Below are 24,045 nucleotides of genomic sequence, written 5' to 3' on the forward strand. Positions count from 1 at the left end.
GCCTGGGAGAATCAACAGCTGCTAATGGGGAAAAAAATACTGAAAGAACTGCAGATGCTGTAAATCAGGATTAAAAAAAAACAAGATGCTGGAAAAGCTCAGCAGGCCTGGCAGCATCTGTGAAAAAGAAATCACAGTTAACGTTTCAGGTCCAGTGACCGTGTTCTGAGGAAGGGTCACTGGACCCGAAACGTTAACTCTGACTTTTTCTTCACAAGTGCTGCCAGACCTGCTGAGCTTTTCCAGCAACTTTGTTTTGGTTGCTGCTAATGAGGACCATGAGGAGCTGACAGTAGGTTGGTTTTGGTAGCAGCCCATGAAATGACAAGGTCCATAGTGTGGGAGTAAGGACATGGAAAAAGGTGCTCAGACCCTAAAATTACTGAACTCAATACTGAGTCCAGAAGACTGTAGAGTTCTCAAGTGGAAAATGAGATGCTGCTTTTCCAGCTTGCGCTGAGCTTCACTGGAGCACTGCAGCAAGTCTCACATAGAGATGTTCGGTCGGGGATAGGGTGGTGTGTTGAAGTGGTGGGTAACGGGAAACTCAGGACAGTACATAAGCGTTCTGAAAAACAGTCACCCACTTTTCACTTTGTCTCTTCAATACATTGACTTTGTAGAACACCTACATACTGTCTGCAAAACTGGACCCGAAACATCAACTCTGCTTTCACTCCACCGATGCTCCAGAATTTCACCAGCATTTTCTGTTTTTGTTTCTGATTTCCAGCATCTGAAGTTCTTTGGGGTCTTTTTTGTTTAAAATTCTCCAAGTGTTTTGGCCAACATTCCTTATCACCACGAGAGAAAAAAAAAAATCACTAATTTAGTTCATGGTTTCTGGAACGCTCCAGTGTACAATTTGACTCATTACATCTGCCTACTAAAGCAGTGACAACATTTCAAAAGTAACTAATAGGCCATACAACATTTGTGGAAGTCTCGAGACCTTGCAGAATTTCAGGTTTTTCATCTGTGACTGAAACAACCAGCAAACAGGAACTGACTAGAATTACAAGGAGCAAGCACAGACATGGACCATTCAGCCCTGCCTGTCTCTGCTGGTACTCCACAACAAGCCCTTCTCCCAACACACCCCATCAGACTCAGAACCTTCTACACTCATCTCCATTGTGACCTGTTCTAGTTTCTGGTTAAAGACAAAAGAGCCAAACAGGTCATTCAGCCCATCGATACTGCAATATGATCACAGCTGATCGAGCTCCAATTCCACTTCCCTTATAACCCTCGGCTCCCCTACAGTTCAAGCATCTGTTTCTCTTAGCACTGTACATTTTTAATGATACAGCCCCCACTTCTCTCTCTTGGGAAGAGAATCCCAAAAATTAACAAACCTCTGAGAAACGGATAGTTATTCTGAAACCACAGCTCATGTCCCACACGAGGAAACATTTTCTGAGTATCTATCCCATCAAGACCCCTCGGAATCTTATGTTTATAACAATATTCACCTCTCTTTCTTCTAAACTCCAAGGAGTACTGGGCCAACTGCTTAATATGATCCCAGGACTCGGCTGGGTGAACCTTGCTTCCAATGCAAGCACCATCCTCCTTCAATACGGAGAGCAACATCCTAGATGTGGTCTCACTGTACTGTCTCTGTGCTATTCACCTCGAACAAATTGAGATGTCACCGTGTTGCTGCAAATTTCACATTCTCACCATTACAGTTACATTTGGGGCCTAGCTGGATGCAGACTGAAGCCAACAGTGATGGTTCAATTCCTGCACCAGCCATGATGTTCTTCTCAGCCTCTCCCCTTGCTGAAGGTGTGGTGACCCTCAGGTTAAACCATTACCAGCCATCTCTCTCCAACAAGAGAGCAGCCCGATGGTCAAGTACAGTCAGTATAACGGCAATTTCATTTTGTAATGATACTACTGCAAATTATGAATGCAGCAAAATCATATTTATATTAAAATATCTGGAGTTTGATATTAGTTTTCAGTCTGAATAAAAGCCTACAGAAGCTAACACAGGGGCGCTCCTAAGCCATCTGTAAATGGCCCTCAATTGGTGACTAAAGTTTTCAATATCCTACACGTATCTCCTGCTACAAGTTCACAGAAGCTCCAATTTCAGTGAAAGCGATTCGAAATACACACTTTCGTTACCAGATCGGAAATATATCTGAACATAAAATCAGAATCTGTCATCAGGTTTTAAGGAAAACAAATGCTGACTTTCTGCAATCAAACCAAGCCCCAAGCAAACTAGCAGTAGCTGACTTCAGTGCTTTTTATAAAAAGGTGCGGTACATTCCAGTCATTTGATTCATTGGGAATTTCATTTCAAAGCATTTTTCTGAATGACATTTCACTCACAAATAATTGGTTTACTTTCAGGAATGTGTGGCATTACAGAAGTGTCTGTACTGAATGGCTGGCCCACAATAAATAGGAATACGTGGTCATCCTGAAATGTCAAATGCCTAGCAATTGGGGAACATCCACGTGTTCAAATCATAGAACGATACACAACTGGATAACTATCTGAAGATAAAGGTTTGTAGGGCCAGACGGAATGGGATTAAGTGGGCCTTTCTTGCAATTCTTGAGCCAAATGGCCTTCCTTTGTGCTGTAGCCATTCAGTGATAACCCGAATAGGGCAGAGCGGAAGGAGGCCATTTAGCCCATTGTTTCAGTCCTGGCCCTTTGAAAGAGTCATCCAATTATTCTAAGTTTATCATCAAGTATTTACCTCATTCACTTTGGAAAGTTGAAAGCTCATAATAACCCGATTTACTCAAACAAAGCTCTCCTCCTCTCATCTTATTTTCTTTTGAATGGCAGTTATCTTCAATTGGTGGCGGCTGGTTAGTGACAGCTTCACAAAACCTTCTCCCCACCTCACTGTACCTGTGTAGTACAACTAGATTCACTCCATCTACTTGCACAAAACCTCTTCATTTCCAAAAAGTAACTTTCACTTCCATAGATGAGCTTCCTATATTCTGTACCAAAGGAAAATGATCTATTGGAATACTACATACAAAACAGGGGAAATGTCACAGATCTACGCTGGACACTGATTTTTGAAAATGCTTTCACCCTCCAGAATTAAGCATGCAAAGAATTTGGTCACAATTTACGATTCCACCCAAATGTGGGGTAAGCATGTGCGCATGTTGGGTGATAACTAATATGCTTTCCCCTCCCCCTAACCAGCAATAAAAAGTCACTGAATCCTCCACCAATAATCTTATGTGTCAGCTGAATTCTGTTGGTCCTTTGAGAAATCCATTTCTTCTGAAAGTTATCTGTCTGTGCAGTTAAAAGTTTGTTTCTAGTTTTTAGACTATGCCCTTTACTCCTAGACTCCCCAACCAGTCTACTCTGTCAATTCTCAATATCTTAAGATGTTTGAGTAAACCACCCTGACCTTTCTCAATTCCATGGAATACAACCCTACATTTTGTAAACATAAATTAAATCCCGGCCCCAAGTCCAGATGTTATTTTAGCAAACCTGCACAGCATTCCCTCCAAGGACAATACACCTACCTATCCTAAGGTGGGCTGCCCAGAACACTGCACAGTATTCCAGGTGTGACTCAACTGGCTGAAGCGGACTAGAATTCCTTGAATTCCAGTCCTCCGGGGATAAAGGACAGAATTCCAGAAGTCTGATGAGTTTCTGTGCCTGGACCCTCAAAATTGCTTTGGACCCCCACAGTTTCTATAGCTTTGATCCTTTAGAAATTTCTGTCCTTTCTTGCTCCAAAGCAGATGATCTCATATTCACCTCCAGTGAAACGTCGGATGGACAGACCCTCAGAAACAGACTTGTTTGACTGTGACAACTCCACCAGGGAGGTGGCAGAAACCTCAAGCATCAGTGTGAGGCAATGGGAGCAACTCCAAGGAAATTTCCACTCACTGACTGGAATAGGATAGGTTGGGGAGGAGTTGAAAGTTACGAAAGCATTGGTATGTTAAGATCTGCATAAATATCTGAGCAGAATCAGGCCCATTGCAACGCAAGACTTATCAGGTATCTTGACAAAAGAATACTTTCTACAAATGCTTTTCACTGAATCTAACCAATATACACACTATACATTACACAATGGTAAGAGGAGGTTGGTCATGTCCCTGAGGGAAGAAAACAGAGGGGACATGCAAGTAATTTCTGTTCACCAAACTATCAAGAGAAACTGGCACTTGCTGAGTTCACTTACAAGGAGAGATTCTTCTGGGCCTACATCATCATGATTTTTAGAGTGAAGATAGAAAATTCACACATTTGGAGAGGAAGAACATAAGAACTAGGAGTAGGCCATTCAACCCCTTGCTCCGTTATTTGATTTGATCATGGCTGATCTCATCTTAGCCTCATCTCCACTTTCCTGCCCACTCTCCATAATCTTTTATTACAATTACTAATTTAAAAAACCTGTCTACTCCTTAAATAGAAGAAAGGTGGAAGGAAAGTCTTGCATTTAAATAGCTCCCTTCACACCTTTAGGATGTCCCAAAGCGCTTTACATCCAACAATACCCACTTTTTTGAAGTGGAATCATTTTTGTAACGTAAGAACAGAGACAACTGATATGCACATAGCAAGATCTCTCAGGCAGCAATACAACAACATTCGGATAACCTCTGGTGCAAAATATTGATTGTGAGACTAATATTGGCTAGGACACTATGACAACTCCTCTGCTCTTTTCAAAAACAGTGTCATGGAATCTTTCACATCCACCTGATAGAGAAGACATGGCCGCAGTTTAGTGTCTCATCTAAAAGATGGCACCAGCGACAGTGCTGCACTCCCTCAGACCTACACGGGGCAAGACTGCATTTCTCTGTTCCATTCTAGACAGTGGGATGTGAGTACATTGACAGTGACTAAGAGATAAGAGTGCAACCAACTGAGCCACGACTGCCATATATATACCAGTGGCCAACGTTGCCTCTATCATGTGCCTGCATTACAGAGCTGGCTCACTATGTGGTCTCTTTAAGATTGATGCACATACCTGCATCTTAAGGGAGAACCTGCTTCTACATGCTCTGTGTGGTGGCCAACATTCTCAGCTGTTGCATGGCGGTGTTCCTGAGCAGCTTGGAGGGAAATTCAAATTATCCGCTACTTAAATTAACAGACAGGAAAAGAAATTGAGTGGGTTTGCCTTCAGAAGCGTTCACACTGAAAACCCGATTCTCCATCATTCACTAAGACAACTTGATCCTGTGAGGTTAGGTACGCACCAAAAGAGTTATTCCCTATTGTGAGTTGGAAAGAGATTTCCCAAGTTTCACCAGAATTTAGGCACAAGGGAGTGGGTTTCCTTTGTAACTAGGAAGTTGCACCCAACTGAAGAGGTTCATGACAATCACTGGATACCTTCTCACTGATAAATAGGGATGGGTAACAAATACTAGCTTTGTCTGTGACTCCCACATTAAATAAAAGATTTTTTATATCTTATGCTTGATGAAAGCATTAGGAAATTAAGCATATATGTACAGACCGATGCTTATAAACACCAAGATTCCTGCCAGTCTGATTAATATATGCCGGAAATTTTTTTTTATATATAAAGGTATAAATCATGGAAAACAATTATGATCCAAGAATTGAACTGTAGTAACTGACCAAAACTTCTTCAATAACACATGCCAAACCCCACAACTACCATCTAGAAGGACAAGGGCAGCAGATACATGGGAACATCACCACCTGTAAGTTCCCCTCCAAGCCAGTCACCATCCAGACTTGGAAATATATTGCCATTCGTTCACTGTCACTAGGTCAAAATCCTGGAATCCCCTCCATAAGGGCATTGTGGATCTACCTACAGCGGCTCAAGAAGGCAGCTCATCGCCAGCTTCTCACAGGTACCTGGGGCCAGGCAATAAATGCTGGTCCAGCCAACAATGCCCACTTCCATTGAATAAATAAAAATAAACAAACGTGCTGTATGTTTCTGCTGCAAATATGATAAATAAAGTTTCAAGTTTCAGCCACGTTGCCAGAGCGTGAATAAGAATATGCAATAGATAAAGGTTTTCAATGAAATCTATATAGATGTGAAAAAAGAAAACTGAAAGAAGCAGAAATACATGACACAATGAGGTTAAAGTTTGAGAAGATTTGTAGCTCCGGTTGTGGACGTGATTGTAGACCTGCTCGTCGAGCCGCTGGGTTTGGTTGCAAACGTTTTGTCACCCTGCTAGGTAACATCGTCAGTGTGCCTCTGGTGAAGCGTCGGTGTTCTGTCCCACTTGTTATTTATATGCCTCAGTTTGTTGGGTACCGCTTCTGGTTCTGTTTTTCGGTGGTTTGTACACAGCGTCTAATTCAGTGTATTTATTGATGGCGTTTCGTTTAGAATACAGGCCTTCAGGAATTCCCAGGCCTGTCTCTGATTGGCTTGTGCGATTATGGACATCTTGTAGAACGCAAAAACAACAGGGAACTCCAGACTGGCGTGTATAGAAAGACCACACAAACAGACCAGTTACTCATTTACACTAGCAACCACCCCAACGCCCACAAACTGAGCTGCATCAGGACACTATTTAAATGAACCACTACACATTGCAGCAACCTGGAACTATGCAAAACAGAACAGGAGCACCTATACGGAGTCTTCAAAAGGAATGGATACCCAAAAAGCACAATCCGCTGTTACCTCTGGGCCAGACCACAACAGGAAGACACAACAAGACCAGACTCACTAATCACCCTACCGTAGATCAAGGGCATTTCTGAGATGAGCACAAGACTACTCAGACCCCTAGGTATCAGAGTAGCCCACAAGTCCACAACCACCTACGACAGCTACAGATGAACGTCGAGGATCCCAAAACTAGCAAAACCAGTGTTACAATGCAAGGACTGTGAGAAACACTACGTAGGCCCAACTGGAAGAAAACTGACAATACGGATACATGAACACCAATTAGCCGCCAAGAGACATGACCAATTCTCACTTGTCTCACTACACACAGACAACGAGGGACATGAATTTGACTGGGACAACACGTCCATAATCACACAAGCCAAACAGAGACACGCCAGGGAATTCCTGGAGGCCTGGTATTCCAACCAGAACTCCATAAACAAACACATTGAATTAGACCTTGTGTACAAACCACAGAGAAACAAAACCGGAAGTAGTACCAACCACCCCAGGAAACCGAGGCATATAAATAACAAGCGGGACAGAACACTGACGCCTCACCAGAGGCGCACTGACTATGTTACCTAGCAGGGTGACGAAACGTTTGCAACCAAACCCACTGGCTCTATGAGCAGGTCTACAACCACGGTAAGGTTAAGTTTTATTTCATCGTAAAAGAATTTTAGTAAAAGACCAGATAAGTGGCTTTATTTACACTGAGCTCTCAAATTCCAGGCTTAAGTTTTATACCCATTTGGAAACAGTGTCATCTCAGGAAATTCAGGGCAACAGCCTATGAGTGAAGCCAACATGCATTGAAATGCATGGATCAAAGTGACAGGTATAAAAGAGTGCGGAATTATCAAAAATTATCACAAAACATTTAATACACTTGTACCCGAGTTCCTTAATCTTTGATGTTCCAACCATGTCTCTGAGCATGCATACACAGGAAAATGACACAGGATAATTCACCCTCCAGAAGAGATTAACATTACGACTAGCTGATGAGGGCACGTCCTGAGGTACAGCGCCCTGTTGAGTGGTTAGGCTTTGGTGTGCCAGACAGTACCTTCTTGTACTTTTCATACCTTTCCTGACCTTCCTTTCATCACCTGGTCAGAAGTGGGGACGTTTGTTGAAGTCAATGCAGTTCTCATTATCATTCACAACTCCTTATTTAGTGAAGCAGTCCCTGTCCATATGCAGCAAGACCTGGGCAGAATGCAGGCTTGAGCAGTTAAGTGGTAAGTGACATTCATGTGGCACACATGCCCAGCAATGATTATTTCCAACAAGAGGAGGGTTTTACTATTTCCCCTAGATGTTCAATTGCTGAAACCTAGAGATTTCTATTAACCAGAAAATTAACTGGGCCAGCCATATAAGGATAAGCAGCCACTGTAAATCTAAATGACTCACCCGAGATCCCAAAAACATACGCTTATCTCAAAGGCTGCGAGCTCTGTGGTGAGTAACTCACCTCCTGAATCTCCAAAGCCTGTCCACCATCTACAAGGTACAAGTCAGGAGTGTGAGATGGAATACTGTCCCCTCGTCTGGATGGGTGCAGCTCCAACAACACTCAAGGAGCTTGACACCATCCAGGCCAAAGTAGCCCACCATCCAATTTCTTGAGCCTTCAGTCCCTCCATTATTGATGCTCAGCAGTGGCAGTGTGTACCATTTTCACAATGCATTACAGAAATTCACCAAACCTGCTCCAACAGCACCTTCCAAACCCATGAATTCTATCACCTAGAAGGACAAGGAGCAGCAGATACAAAGGAACACAATTGCCTATAAGTTCCCCTCCAAGCCACACACCATCCTGACTTAGACAAATATCGCCATTCCTTCACTGTCACTGGGTCGAAATCCTGGAACTAACAGCAGCGTGGGTGCCCTTACACCTTAAGGACCACAATGGTTCAAGAAAGTGGCTCACTACCACCTCCTCCAGAGCAATTAGGGATGGGCAGAAAATGCTCATCTTGTCAATGACACCCCCTTTTCCAAGAACGATTTCTTTTTAAAATGTTGAACATGCGAAAATAAAGGATGTTCCAAAACAATAATTCGGGTAGAAACAAGTTGAGAAATCTTCAAATCAATGCTAATAGATGCAAATAAGCATGAAGCAAGACAGCGCTGTACCTGACAAGCATTAAAATCACTGCAACCAAACAGCTGAGGCCTCATAACAAGTAATCCTTGCCAGAATGCCTCAAGGAACAATGCTGTTTTTAGCTAAAAAAAAATGTTCAATTATATCATCATTCACCTTCAGATTGCTTTTTTTGCAGAAACATTCCAATGTTTCAGACATGACACTGGGTAGCAAGAAACTCTGGCATTTACAAACATAAAACATTCGGATAAATCCTCCTCATCCAGTAAAGTAACATCCAATTTTGTGGGGATTTCAATAATTCTGCGGTCAATGATGTTTGGGTTACGTAACTCATATATGCCTGATAGTCATTGCTCACCCTCATTGGAACAAGGTTTGAAAGGAGGGTGGGAAGTAAGGGACAGACTAGTTAGTGATGAAATTATGGCAAAAACAAAATCATACTAAATGAGGCAATATATCAGAAACACAGAGGATGCTGGAGAAACTGGAGGTCTGGTAGCATCCGTGCAGAGTCCATTACGGCTCTTCTTCAGTCATAACAAAATGTTAATTCTGTTCCCCTCTACACAGATGTTGCCAGACCTGCTGAGCTTCTTCAGGACTCAATGTGTTTGTCTCAGTTTTCCAGCACTCTTTGCTTTTATTCAAGGCAACATATATTCTGATACTAATGCCATTGCCGCTGGGGGCTGGTACAGCAGCATTGGCAGAGCTTTTGGACATGACTGGGTCACAGAATCACAAAAGGGTTACACAGCTAAAGGAGGCCATTCAGCCCATTGTGCCTGCACCTGCTATTTAAACAAGCATCATTACATGGTGCAAATCTACCCCTTTCTTCTCCCCATACTCTCACACACCATTTCTAACTAAAAGTCCAATGCCCTCTCCAATACCTCAATTGAACTTGCCTTCACCACATTTCCAGGATCAGTGGATTCTAATCTATCCACGTATCTATCTGCTTATCTGACTGTGATGTTTATCCTTTTAACTTTATTTCTTATTTTCCAGCTTATACTACGAAACACTGTAAAGTAATGTAACTTTTTTTTCTTTATTTCTCTATTTTGTATCTAAGATTTGTACCAACTGCCTAGATGGTGCTGCAAGAGGCGACATTGTAAGCTTTTCACTGTATTCCCTAGATTTGAGTACACGTGACAATAAACTAATTCTAATAATCTCCTATTAAAGCTGAGATTCTGAGATTGGGCTAAATAAAACATGGTCCCTATTTCCATGCGTACTCAAGCACTGAAGATGCAGTCTGACCCCCACTTAACCCCTCTATAGAATTTCAATAAATGCATAGGAGGAGCTCATGGAGCCTTGTGTTGGTTCTTTGTAAGGCTCTCGGTACGTCTCTCAGCCCCACTCTTTCCCAAAGGCCCACACTTCTTTCTCCATTCAAGGATTTATCCAATTCCCTTTTGAAATTTACCATTAAATCTGCGTCTTTCATCTGCACGGCCTGTGTACATTAGCCTCCCCTGCGCAGGGAGGTGAAAGTCATCTCAAAAAAGGGGCCAGGGCTCCAAAAATAACAAGCACAACTGGTATTAAAAGGGTCGTAGCTCTGCTACTGAAGTGGAATTAATTGGTGGGAGGTCAGGATGAAGGAGATTTGGGCAGGGGACCTGCACCAGAAAACATGGAGAGTTAAGGGGAAACACACGTTTGCTGTGGCACGCATGGATACAGAGTTCAGTCTCCCAGTAGAACTGCAAATCAGGTCATGAAATGCTGAATTTAATCTTCTTTTTCCCCCAATACGAAACCAATTTTGTTCAGTCTTCCCTACACTGTACCATTTTCAGGTGGACTTTTCGGAGGGCAGATTGGTCTTGGATAGAAAACTTGCGGGCACCAATTCCAAGGTGAGATTCCAGGGGGCCAGAGAGCAGGGAAGGCTGGGTCATTGAACATTTTCAAGGCTGCTTTAAGGGAGCCAAGGGTTTTGGATGCAGTCAGGAAGGTGGATTTAAGACCATAATTAGATCAGCCATGATCTTACGAAAGGATGCAGCAGGTAAAAGATGCTAAATAGCACTCCTTCTCCTATTCCTTATGTTCTCAACATTTTTTTTTAATATCACTGATAGGGATGGGCACCAGGTGCTAGTTCTAACATGTGACAATAATAAATCAAATAGAAAAAACTGCCCTTGAACTAAGTGGCTTGCTGGGCCATTTCAGAGGCCAGTTAAGAGTCAACCACATTGCTGTGGGCCTGGAGCCACATGTTGACCAGGCCAGGTGAGGGTGAGACATTAGTGACCCAGCTGGGTTTTTACAACAGTTGACAATGGTTTCATGTCACAATGTGTCCGTTATAGTGTCTGCAATGTTCAGAGATGGATGCAAAGTTTTGGCAAAACAAGACTAAAGGGAGTTTTGTGTGTGTGTGTGTGTGTGTGTGTGTGTGTGTGTGTGTGTGTGTGTGTGTGTGTGTGTGTGAGAGAGAGAGAGAGAGAGAGACAGAGAGAGTTTGTGTGTGAGACTCAGTGTGAGCACAGTATATGTCTATGTGAGAGTGCAAGCACAGGAGAGAGTGTATGTGCATGTGAGACAGAGAGAGAGAGAGTGAGCTTGTGTGACAGAGATAGAGCTCATGAAAGTGTCTGTATACGTGTGTGTGTGTGTGCGCGCGCACACGTGTATGTGTTGTGAGATATCATTTAACTGCTCACCCTGATCGAAGGCAGATCATCAAAGTATCTGACAATGAAAAATATCACAAACAATTTATCCTGTTCAATTTCTAATAGAGGAGAAAATACCACCATTAGCCAAGAGAATTTAAGCCCAGAACCATCCCTTTGGAACTAAATGGACTTATCCACGGAGTGGAAGAATGTTAATTAAAAAGCAATGGTATACTGAATGACAGAGGAAGCAGCCACCAGCGAAAATGGTGTTTTGCAACCTGACAACATACAATAGCACCGGATTTATTAAGAATACAAATTATATTAGAATGTCGTCAAACCACAGAAATGTGCCAGGGCAATCTGCTATCTTTACCATCCATGTAATTCCAGACCCACAGTGATGTTATTGCCTCTTAACTGGCCTTTGGGCAATTAGGGATGGGCATAAATACTGGCCTAGCCAGAGACATCCAGATCATGTATGAATGAATAACAAAATGAAGCAAAAGGAAATCACAGATGTTTACATCGCCGAGGCCAGGTGCCAACTCTCTGATACCTCCTCCTACCACCCCCTTGGTCATGACCCCACCCCTGACCACCAAAACATCATTTCTCAAACCATTCACAACCGCATCACCTGAGGTGACCTCCTATCCACAGCCTCCAACCTCATCATTCACCTTTCCCGCGCCGCCCATTTCTATCTCTTTCCCAAAATCCACAAACCTGACTGCCCCAGCCAACCCATTATCTCTGCCTGCTCCTGCCCCACTGAACTCATCTCCGCTTACCTTGACTCAGTTTTCTCCCCCCTGGTCCAGGAACTCCCCACCTATGTCTGGGACAACACCCACGCCCTCCATGACTTCCAATTCCCTCTTCACTATGGACATCCAATCACTGTACACTTGCATTCCCCACATGGATGGCCTAGAAGCCCTCTGCTTCTTCCTCTCCCGCAGGCCCAACCAGTCCCCCTCCACCGACACCCTCATCTGCTTGACTGGACTTGCCCTTACCCTTAATAACTTCTCCTTTAACTCCTCGCACTTCCTACAGACTAAGGGAGTGGCCATGGGAACCCAAATGGGTCCAAGCTACGCCTGCCTCTTTGTAAGATACGTGGAACAGTCCCTCTTCTGCTGTTACACTGGCACTATCCCTAACCTCTTCCTCCGCTACATTGATGACTGTATTGGCGCTGCCACATGCTCCCACAAGGAGCTTGAGCAGTTCATCCACTTTACTAACACCTTTCACCCCAACCTCAAGTTCACCTGGACCATCTCTGATACCTCTCTCTCCTTCCTGGACCTCTCTGTCTCCGTCTCTAGTGACCGCCTCGAAACCCTATTTCAAGCCCACCAACTCCCACAGCTACCTAGACTACACCTCCTCTCACCCACCTTCCTGTAAGAATGCGATCCCCTACTCCCAATTCCTCTGCCTCCGCCGCGTCTGCTCCCAAGATGGGGCATTCCACTCCCAAACATCCCAGATGTCCTCTTATTTCAAAGACCGCAACTTCTCCCTTCAGTGGTCGAAAATGCTCTCAACCACATCTCTTGCGTTTCCCGCACCTCTGCCCTCATATCCCCTCCCCGCAACAGAAACAAAGACAGAATCCTCCTTGTCCTCACATATCACCCCACTAACCTCCAGGTTCAACGTATCATTCTCCGCCACTTCCACCACCTGTAATCTGACCTCACTACCAAGGATATATTTCCCTCCCCACCCCTATCTGCCTTCCGTAGGGACCACTCACTCCATGACTCCCTCGTCCGCTCCACACTCCTCACTAACCCCACCACACTGGCACCTTTCCCTGCAACCGCAGGAAGTGCTACACCTGCCCCTACACCTCACCCCTCATCTCCATCCAAGGAACCAAAAAAACCTTCCACATCAGACAGAGGTTCACCTGCAAATCCACCAATGTGGTCTACTGCATCTGCTGCTCCCAATGTGGTCTCTCTACATCGGTGTGACCAAGCTTGGAGACCGCTTTGTAGAGCGCCTGTGCTCTGTTCGCGATAAATGACAACATCTTCCAGTCGCGAACCATTTCAACTCTCCCTCCCACTCCCTGGGCGACATCTCCATCCTGGGCCTCCTCCAGTGTCACAATGACGACACCCAGAAACTGGAGGAGCAGCACCTCATATTCAGCCTTGGGAGCCTACAACCCAATGGCCTCAATGTGGACTTTACCAGTTTCAAAATCTCCCAACCCCTGGCCTCATCCCATGACCAGCCCGCCCTCTCATTCCCACCTCCCTGACCTGACACAACCTGTCCATCTTCTCTCCCACCTATCCGCTCCTCCCAACTCACTGACCAATCTCCACCACTCCCTACCTGAACTCACCTATCACCATCCCACCTACCTTCCCCAGCACCGCCCCTCCTCTCTCTATTTCTTTTGGAGCTCCTTTCCCCCTCCCCCATTTCTGAAGAAGGGTCCCGACCCGAAACATTAACTTTCCTGCTCCTCCGATGCTGCTTGGCCTGCTGTGCTCCTCCAGCTCCACACTGTGTTATCACAGATGTTGATATGTGAAGGAAAGACTGAAAGTTCAGACAGTCTGCCAGGGACAGCACTGCTCTCTAGCCCCTCCACTGCCCAATTCACTCCGTAATTCAGTAACAGAGGGCATGTAGGCAATCATCATTAGTAATTTCTTCTGCAGATTAACCACATTCTAACACAGACTTTACGGTGTTAATGGGTTAGGTACCGAATAAATTATTTAATTCAGGTTCTTTCGCTTCTAAGCATTCCCATCCACATCACTCCATTTCTGTTGTTACATAAAAAATAAATTCTATTTATAAAGCACCCTGCTGAATATTCCAAATAGCTTTATAGCCAGTGAAGTCTTTTGGAGTGTATTCATTGTAGCAATGTACGAAATGTAAGAGTAAACTTTCACATATAAAGAGCTTTTTTTTGGTTTGGCAGAAGAGGACTTTTTAGACTCATTTGAATAGGTAGATGCAGCCTCAGTTTAACATCATGGAATTCCTACAGAGTGGAAGCAGGCCATTTGGCCCAACCAGTCCACACTAACCCTCTGAAGAACATCCCACCCAGACCCTGACTATCCCTGTAACCCTGCATTCCTCATGGCTAATCCACCTAACCTACGCTTCTTTGGACTGTGGGAGGAAATCAGAGCATCTGGAGGAAACCCATGCAGCCACAGGGAAAATGTACAAACTCCACATAGATACTCATCTGAGGCTGGAATGGAACCCACTCACTTGTGCTGTGAGGCAACAGTGCTAACCACTGAGCCACTATGCCACCATGGTCTCTGAAAGACAGCACCTACGACAGTACAGCTCTCTATCTGTTCTGTACTTGAGTATCAACCTGGATTATTCACACGAGTCTCCAGAAGGAAAAGTGAACCATCAGCTTCCTGATTCAGAGGTAGGAGAGCTTCCATCAAACTGTTACTAACATCTCAAAAATAGAACAGGGCACATTCACATAATCTGACTACAAAGGAGGAAGAATAAAAAGGATAAAAGATTTGTGCCGGGGATTGGAATCCACTCACACAAATTAAACTTGCCTTTATTTGTTGCATTATTCACTCCTTGCAAATACCAGGAAAAGTTTTGTGTACTAATGTATGAAGTACAATCTGGGATTAATTGTTCTGAAGAAGGGTCACTTGTCCCAAAATGTTAACTCTGATTTCTCTCCACAGATGCTGCCAGACCTGCTGAGCTTTTCCAGTAATTTCTGTTTTTGTTTCTGATCTACAGCATCGACAGTTCGTTCGGTTTTCTTCTGGGATTAATTGTCACCCACTCCCATCATACAAAACAAAGCACGAAACAGAGAACAGAAGTAACAGCAATCAATGCAGCCAGAGGCTATAAACCCCTGGGGAAGCTCTTCAATGCACTAAAGGGACAATTGACAAGTTCACAGCTGGTCTGCAGGTTGCACTTCCAGCAAAAGTACCTCAATTAAATGAGGCAAATGTTTCTTCCGCTGATTTGGAAATACAGTCATTGCAATAGAAGTAATAGCAACCTCAATTTCAACAGATAATTAATATTCAGGAATCCCTCTCAACAGCAATTCCCCTCCGCTCTCACACTCTCTTCCCTGGAGTGATCCAGGTTTGTCTCACTAAGCTGCGTCAGGCATGTTTCCTGACCAGCCCTCCTCCCAGTTAAGAGCTTGATGTAATTCGGGCTGAATATTTCAGAACCTCTTTTGAAAGCACCCTCACTTGAGTTAAAGCTGCCCCTCTGTGGGTTACGATTGTTTGTAAGTGATGTCCAGCGAGGAATGCAGGTGAGAATCTGCAACACAAACCCAGTAAATTTACAGACAGAAAATCCCAAATGCACGAGGAACAGTATTCCTATCCCTTACTCCAAACCCAGCTGCATTATGCCCAAAGTCCTTAATGTCTCCAGTGACCTGAAGCCACCTCTGTTTCCAGGACCAAATTATCAGCTTCATAACACCTGGGGACAACACAAACCTTGAGACTTGCCCCCGAATCTCCAGCAATTAGAGAATGACCTCCAGGACAGTCTGGGAAACACAGTGTTGAGCTGAAGGCAGCTCACTACCACCTTCTCAAGGGTAATCGATCATGAGCAATAAATGCTGATCTTGTCAGTGTGCCTACATTCTACGAATGAACAAGGATTATAGTTTTTTTCTTTTTGTTAAGTATATTTTCTTTTAGTATATTTCTCTATTAATCATGAAAATATCAAATTGAGGTAAAAGGCTGCTTGACCAACAGCCAAGAACCGTCCAATTGGCTTTCCGATAGGTGTAAGGAGTTGTGTGCCGTCTGTACGGCCATATTGGGTGAGCAGTGTGGGGACTAGGAGGTTTAGAGGCAAAAGGTCACCTTAAGGAACATGTCTAAACAGTATTGACAACCCTGGCAGTGCCCACCCACCTCCTTCCCACTGTTCAGGACCACAAAGCCTTATTGACCAAAGCCCTGTGTCAGGAAACAACGAGGCAAGTCAAGCAGAGCTATAGGCCTAGGCTTGACCAGTCTGCAACAACAGCCAGACCACTTGGAAAAGGTAACCTGATCTTAGAAATGAAACCTACACCTGAATTACAATGGTCCCCACTAGCTTTGCTGCCAGCCCCTGTTTAATCTTATAGATGGTTGGGGTGTCCAAGTTGAATTGCCAACCTTGGTTAGAAGCTTTTCTGGAGCTTACTACCACCATCACTGAAGTCTTTCTCATTAATAAATGAAAGTATTCAAAGAAAAATTTGTTAAAAAAATCCCTTTAAACACAACTTTCCTCACCAATGTCTTATGGTCTGAATCTTGGATCAACTTATACAAATATATGAGTTTGGAACAGGAGTAGGCCATTCAGCCCCTCAGGGTAGTTACACCATTCAGTACAATCATGGCTGATCTGGTTACTTCACATTGCTGCCTAACCCTCATAACATTACTTATTAAGAATCTGTCTACCCCTGTCTTAAAAAGAATCAAAGACTCTGCTTCCACCACCTTTAAAAGGAAGAGAGTTCCAAAGGCTCACGATCCTCAGAACAAAAGAAATTTACCTCATCTCTATCTTAAAATGGGTGACCCCTTAATTTAATTTTTTTTAAATTAGGTGGTTGCAGAGAAAACCAGTTGAGGATACAGACTTACAGAAGGTGAGGTTGTGATCAATCTCAACTGCAATCCTAATCACCTGCTTTCCTCATTTACTGCTCCCATCAAACAGTGAACACTCTGTAATATTCATGGGAATGGCAGACAAAGAATTCAGATAAAAGGAGGTACAGATCAGAAAACACTTATGTTATCCAAGAAATTAAATTCCACATTTTCTGTGGGCTGAATTAGCAAGAATGGAATGGATATGGGCAGCCTAACATGGGATTATTTTTATAGTAAAATATCTTTATGAGGTGAAACGTGGAGTACATGCATATGAAACAGGCTCAATGTTTACAGCTATACATCTTCTCCTCACACCATTGAAACGAACCTTGATATGCTTTACAATATTAAACGGTCTCTGTAAAACGCAAGTCATAACAATGCAAATGTATGACTTTTCCATAATGAGTAACTTTTTATTGAATAAATGTAGCATTAATTATTGCTTAGGATTAATCATTTACTCAAACATTGGCACAGGCTCATTGTAGAAGCAGAGCACAAGAACATTATGTCCTGAGCGATCAATTGCTCAGTCTCAATACGCAGTCAAGTCACTTCAATCCAGAGTTCAGATATTTATACATTGCTGGTAGCCAAAGTAATTCATTCATTATTTGAGGTTGAACTTTTAACATCGGAACCAGCAAGCCTGCTTTGAAATGTTGCTTCCACCCTATTAGTTTCAAACGATCGATCATTAATATTGCAGAATAAATTACCTACTAAATTACATCTGCAAGGCAGCCTCTGAGAACAGCAGCCAAGGGAACCCTGATCTTTATGTCACTCTCCGGAGAAGTGCATTAATAAAATAGCAGGAACCAAAGCAATCCTAACACAGAGTCAAGGTGGAGGTTAGATTCAATTAAAGAAGTAGGATCTATTATCATAGAAGCAGGCCATTCAGCCCAACCAGTCTAGGCCAGAGCTAATGTTCCAACTAAAAAATTCCACACTACTTTGTATTCATTCACAGGACGTGGGAGCTGTTGGTAGGCCAGCATTCGTTGCTCATCCCTAATTGCCCAGTGGGCAGTTGAGAGTCTAACACATTGCTAAAGATCTGGAGACACTTGGAGGCCAGAACAGGTAAGGATGGCAGATTTCCTTCCCTAAAGAACACTAATGATCCAGATGGGTTTTTCCTGACATTTAACAATGGTCTCATGGTCATCAGTAAGCTTCTAAACATTTTTTAAAAATTGACTTCAAATTCCACCATCTGCCATGGCAGGATGCAAACCCTGGTCCCCAGAATGTAATTGAAAACTAAAAAATGCTGGAGATCACAGCAGGTCAGGCAGCATCCACGGACAGAAAGCAAGCTAACGTTTCGAGTCTCGATGACTCTTCATCAGCTCTGATGAAGAGTTATCTAGACTGAAAACATTAGCTTGCTCTCTCCCCATGGATGCTGCCTGACCCACTGTGATCTCCAGCAATTTTTGTTTTCAGTGCAGACTCCAGCATCTGCAGTAATTTGCTCCCCAGAGCACTACCTGTGTCTCCAGATTAACAGCCTTGCAACAATACCACCAGGCCATCACCTCTCCCATAACGAGGAACCTCCCAGCTAACCATAAAAACATATTTTTCTAATCCTTTGCCACTGCACCCCTTCCCCACCACAACGTAATTACTTTCCTTTTTCATAAAAGCTATGAAACAGATGCTGCCAGAGTTGCTGAGTTTCTATAGTCTATCTTATCAGTCTCAACTTTTCTATGTGCTGGAGTGCATCACATTCTAAATTCACCCTGGATAAACAGGATGCTCCTGAAATCTCAACTGGTTCAGTGAGTCACTGCCTCTATTTTGATGACTCTGGTTTTGGATTTTCCCACGTGTGGAAACAGAGGTTTCACAAGCCTTCTGCAGAGAATTATCTTTTAAAAACCCATATTGGTTCTGAGTGTCTCAAAGACATTCAGATCACAAACTGTTCTGCTAGTATCAGTTATTCCATGTCTGTATTTCCCACAATGCCTGATCATATTCCAGATGCTGAACATGAATATTTTCCAAAACCAAAGGCAGTTTCTTTGCTAAACAGAAAAGAAAGTTTAAACTTCAATTTGAAGAACACGGTCATAAGAGTAAGCACTTTATGACTGGATAAATATCTTGATTACATCACTCTAAAATATGAGATAAATTGTTTTAGCCTTGTATGAGTGAACCATTGCAAAATATTTGCCAATACCACATATTTTTCTCTACAGAATGACTTGAGTAACTAAATAAAGGAATAACAAAGTAACAAGAATTAAAAAGTATCACACACTAAGATGGAAGCCAAGGGCATGGGAAAATACAAACTATCTGGCAGCAGTATTGACTTTGCTCATAAAAGGGAATGGGAGACAAAAGAATGTGTTAATTCTTACTCTGCTGACACGCTCCGCTGAATCTCACTCGTGCCACTCGGACAATATTTAAGCTGGCACAGAAAGACTTTGCACACTGTAGTACTAGTTGGCTGGTGATTTATTGTTGCCATGATACAAGGAATAATGTGGCATCACAGAAATGATTGGGGTCATTCCATTTCCATTGGCCTGCAGGAATGAGGGAGCCCCACCATCCCCTAGATTCAAGCTGCACCTTTCCAATAGCTTTCATATCCTGTTTATAATGGGATGCCCAAAGCTACGCACATTACTCCATCTGTAGCCTAAGAAATTGTATAAGTTCATTTGTTAAGTAGGACTGCATTACAGAGGATATGTGACATAGAAATGGCCAATCAGACTCAACCAGTGTTTATGCTCCAATTGAGCCTTCTCCCATCTTCCCCCAACAAAATAGATCTTCATAAACCTCTATTCTGGTCCCTTCAAATGCTTGTCTAGCTTCCCCTTGCTACATCTACACTACTCACTTCAACAATTTAGTGCAGTAGCGAATTCCACATTCTCATGAGCCTTTGGGGATAAAAATTCCTTCCGAATTCCCTGTTGGATTTCTTGGTGGCTCTGTCATAGCAATGGCCTTTAGTTATGTTCTTCCCCACAGAAGGAAATATTTCTTCTACATTCAAGCTACCAACCTTTTCCATAATTTTAAAACTCTACATCAGCTCACTCTTTAGTCTTATAATAACAAAAGAGGAGACCCAGCCTGTCTATCCTTTCAACACACTGGGGACGATGATGATGTAGTGATAATATCCCTGAAGCAGTGATCCAGAGGCCAGGCTGGGAATGTGGGTTCAAATCCCAACATGGCAGATGGTGGAATTAAAATTCAATGAGTAATTTTGGAATTGAAAGCTAGTCTCAGTTATGGTGACCATAAAGCTATTATTTTTTGTTGTAAAGAACTGTCTGGTTTACTATAGTCCATTAAAGGAAGGGAAGCTGTCATCTTTATCTGGTCTGGCCTGAACCCTCTGCAGAGCCTCCCTAAAGTAGTAACCAGAACTATGTGAGGTTTATTAGCCACTTGCTGTTACATTCTACATCCCTGGATTAAAACCAAGACTCAGCGTTATACAGGTATATCCCCATTTCCTAATCTTAATTCCAAATGTATTATTTCACATTCTTCTATACCTGTCACCAGTTTCCTGTTTGCCTCCGTATGTCTTGCTGCACAACCATCTGTCAGATCTTCATTAGAATTTATCACACGTGTAGTTTGTAATTCGTGTGTTGTGAGCCAATTCTCACTATGTTTGCTTGGCTCCTAAATCCAGATCACTGACGCTCCCATCAACAAGAATGGCTTCAACAGGTGCAAAGAACACATACCACACCTCTCCTTGTTTTCAAACTTCACTCTTGGGATGAGGGTGTCGCTGGCTGAGCCCATCACAAACTGCCTTCAAGAAGGGGGTGGTGAGCTGCCTTCTTGAACCTCTGTAGCCCATGTCTCCACCACCACCATCACCACTGTGTACACCTACACAGCATCCCTCTATTTAATCCAATTTGGACCATATCAGGATTGATCCGACAATGATTCAGGTGGTGGTAAGTAAGGAATTATGGTGGCTAATAGAAATTTGGAATCCATACACACACAATACTATAAGGTAGTACTCAATTAGGGAAGAATTGTAATGGAACATAGGTTTTTGCGTATTCTTTAATGAGACGTAGGTGTTACACGCAAGATCAGTATCTGTTTCCCACTCATTGCTTTTTGGAGTCACACACACTGGGCAAGACAAGAGCAGCAGGTACAAATTACCTTCTCTAAAGGACCTTGGTGAAGCAGATGAGTTTTTAACAATAGTTTTATGGTTACAATTACACCAGCCGCCATGGTGGGGTTTGTAGTGGGCTGGGCTTCCAGGTTACTAGTCAAATGACATTTTTACAAAGCCATCATCTTCCTATAGCTGGACGGCTCAAATATAAAAGGGGAGGAAATGTTGCTAGGGCTGTACAAAACCACGGTTAGACCAACCTTAGTCCTGCGGACTGCCCCCAAGGAAGGATATGTTGTCCTCGGAAGGAGTGTCACTACAGCTACAAGCATTAAAACATCAGTAGGCATATTATAAACTCGGCCAGAATTCCCTGGAATTCAGGAGATAAAGGGACGATTTGATTGAGGCTTTCAGGATATTGTAAGGAATTATTAGTTTTGAGGAAATATTTTTCCATGACTGAAGGGAGTTTCTCCGACAATGGACATTACCTTCAAATTAGAAGCAGGCTAGTTAGGCAAGCAGTTAGGTAACACTTCTTCAAATGGTGATAGAAGTGTGCAACTCTATCCTATGGGGAAAACATGGATGCTATCTCAATTAATACTCATAATGCGGAGACCTTATGGTGATAGGATCCAAGGTTATTAAGGGATTGTGGAAACAAGCCAGACAGATAAAGTTAGGATACTGATCAGACATGATCTCACTGAATGCTATTCTAGGCTCACTGGGCTGAATAGACTGACCCTGTTCGTAGGTATAAAGGCAGCCGAATTGTTACAAAACGCTTCAGCCTTATTGTTTGCACAAATGTGCTGGGCTTCCCCATCACTGGGGATATTGGGGATGTTTGTGGGGCGTCCTCCTCCACCAATGAGCCATTTAATTGTCCACCACCATTTATAACTGGATGTGACAGAACTGTAGAACTTAGATCTGATCTGTTGCTTGTGGGATTGCATATCTCTGTCTATCACTTGCTCCTTCTGCTGCTGATTGGCATGCAAGTAGTCTTGTTTGGTAGCTCCACCAGGTTGACAACTCATTGTTATCTATGTCTTGCGCTGCTCCTGATATGCCCTCCTGCACCCTCTATTGAACTGGGGTTGATCCCCTGGCTTGATGGTAATGGTTGAGTAAGTGATATGCAGGCCATGAAATTACAGATTGTGCTGGAATCCAATTCTGCTGCTGTTAACAGCTCACAGTGCCTCATGGATGCCCAGTCCTGAATTGCTAGGTCTGTTTGAAGTCAACCCCATTTAATATGGTGATAACACCACATAACACAATGGATGGTATCCTCAATGTGAAGACTGGACTTTGTCACATGCGCAATGGTCATTCCTACCAATACCAGAAGCAATGTCCTTCAGGACTCAATCAATATTGCTGCTGAGCCACCTTTGATGGTGGAGATTGAAATTCCCCACTGAAAGTACTTTGCATCCTTACTACCCTCAGCGCTACCTCCAAGTGGAGGTGGGAGGACATGGTAATCAGAACGTTGTTTCCTTGCCCATGTATGACCTGATGCCACGACACTTCATGATGTCCAGACTCATTGTCAGGGATTCCCAGGGCAACTTCCTAGCAGAGCGTCTGTCCTATTGATGGGACAGGACATATCCAGGGATGGTGATGATGGTGTCTGAGACATTGTCCGTAAGGTATAATTCCATGACCTTGACTACGTCAGGCTGTTGCTTGTGAAACAGCTGTCCCAATTTTAGCACTGATCCCAGATGTTCCCTCAGAACTCAGGGCTGGTGTGCCATTTCTAGTGGTTAGGTTATTGCCAGGTGGCCCATACAGTTTCATTTCTTTGAGACTTTTTAACACACTAAGTGGCTTGCTGGGCCATTTCAGAGGGCAGTTACTAGACAACCACATTGTGGGGAGTCTGGAGTCACATGTAGTCTGGGCCAGGCCAGATGGACAGTTTTCCTTCCCCAAGGACTTAGTGAACAGATGGATTTTACAATAATGGCTTCGCATTCATCATTGGACTTTCAATACCACATTTTATTGGATTCAAATTCTGCTGTGGGATTCAAACCCTGGACCATGGAACATTTCCTGGGTCTCTAGGTCCACTGTACTACAATGCCATTGTCTCCCCCTTAATACCTTCTGTATCCACATTGCTGTGGTCCTTTTTATTCCACGACCAATAACATGTCTCTCAAGTTTGTTGCGTGGCACTTATCGAATGCATTCTTAAAGTCTGTGTACACTCCATCAACAGCATTACCCTCAATCCTTTCTGTTACCTCCGGCAAGTTAGTCAAACAAGTTTTCCACTTTAGGAATTCATCCTGGCTCATCCTAAACAACCCACTTTCTCTAATTTTGTCACAAAAAGTTGTTTTGAGAAGTTTCTTCACCACTGCAGTTAAACTACCTGGTCTCACACGGTGAAAGAATATCTCCCCTTTGCAATGAATTTGAAAATTTGCAATAAGTCTGCTATGGAGCAAGGATCAGTGTTTTCATTTAATCAAAGAAAAAAGAAATAAACAATTTTAGGCAGACCCTTTATCACAGAACAATTAATTTGAGCTCCTTAGACACAGCTTACCTCTGCTTCTGTAAATTGGGTTGCTTTACCTTTACCTGCAAAACAAAAAAAAATACAGTTTTATAAAAATCAAACACAATTCAGCAATACAAGGCAACCAGGTGCAGGGCTGGATGAACACAGCAGGCCAAGCAGCATCATAGGAGCAGAGAGGCTGACGTT

General features: G+C 43.2%; 1 protein-coding gene across 1 annotated transcript in view; it reads right to left on the reverse strand.

Moving 5' to 3' along the window:
• Nucleotides 1–24,045, reverse strand: part of spire1a (spire-type actin nucleation factor 1a) — a 172,614-nt gene that overhangs the window by 115,988 nt on the left and 32,581 nt on the right. Inside the window, exon 2 of the mRNA XM_048596194.1 lies at nucleotides 23,884–23,918. Within this exon, the coding sequence (XP_048452151.1) occupies nucleotides 23,884–23,918 (35 nt within the window). The remainder of the gene's footprint in view (nucleotides 1–23,883; nucleotides 23,919–24,045) is intronic.

The sequence above is a fragment of the Rhincodon typus genome, chromosome 4 (genome assembly GCF_021869965.1).
Source record: "Rhincodon typus isolate 14 chromosome 4, sRhiTyp1.1, whole genome shotgun sequence".
NCBI classification, from domain to species: domain Eukaryota; kingdom Metazoa; phylum Chordata; class Chondrichthyes; order Orectolobiformes; family Rhincodontidae; genus Rhincodon; species Rhincodon typus.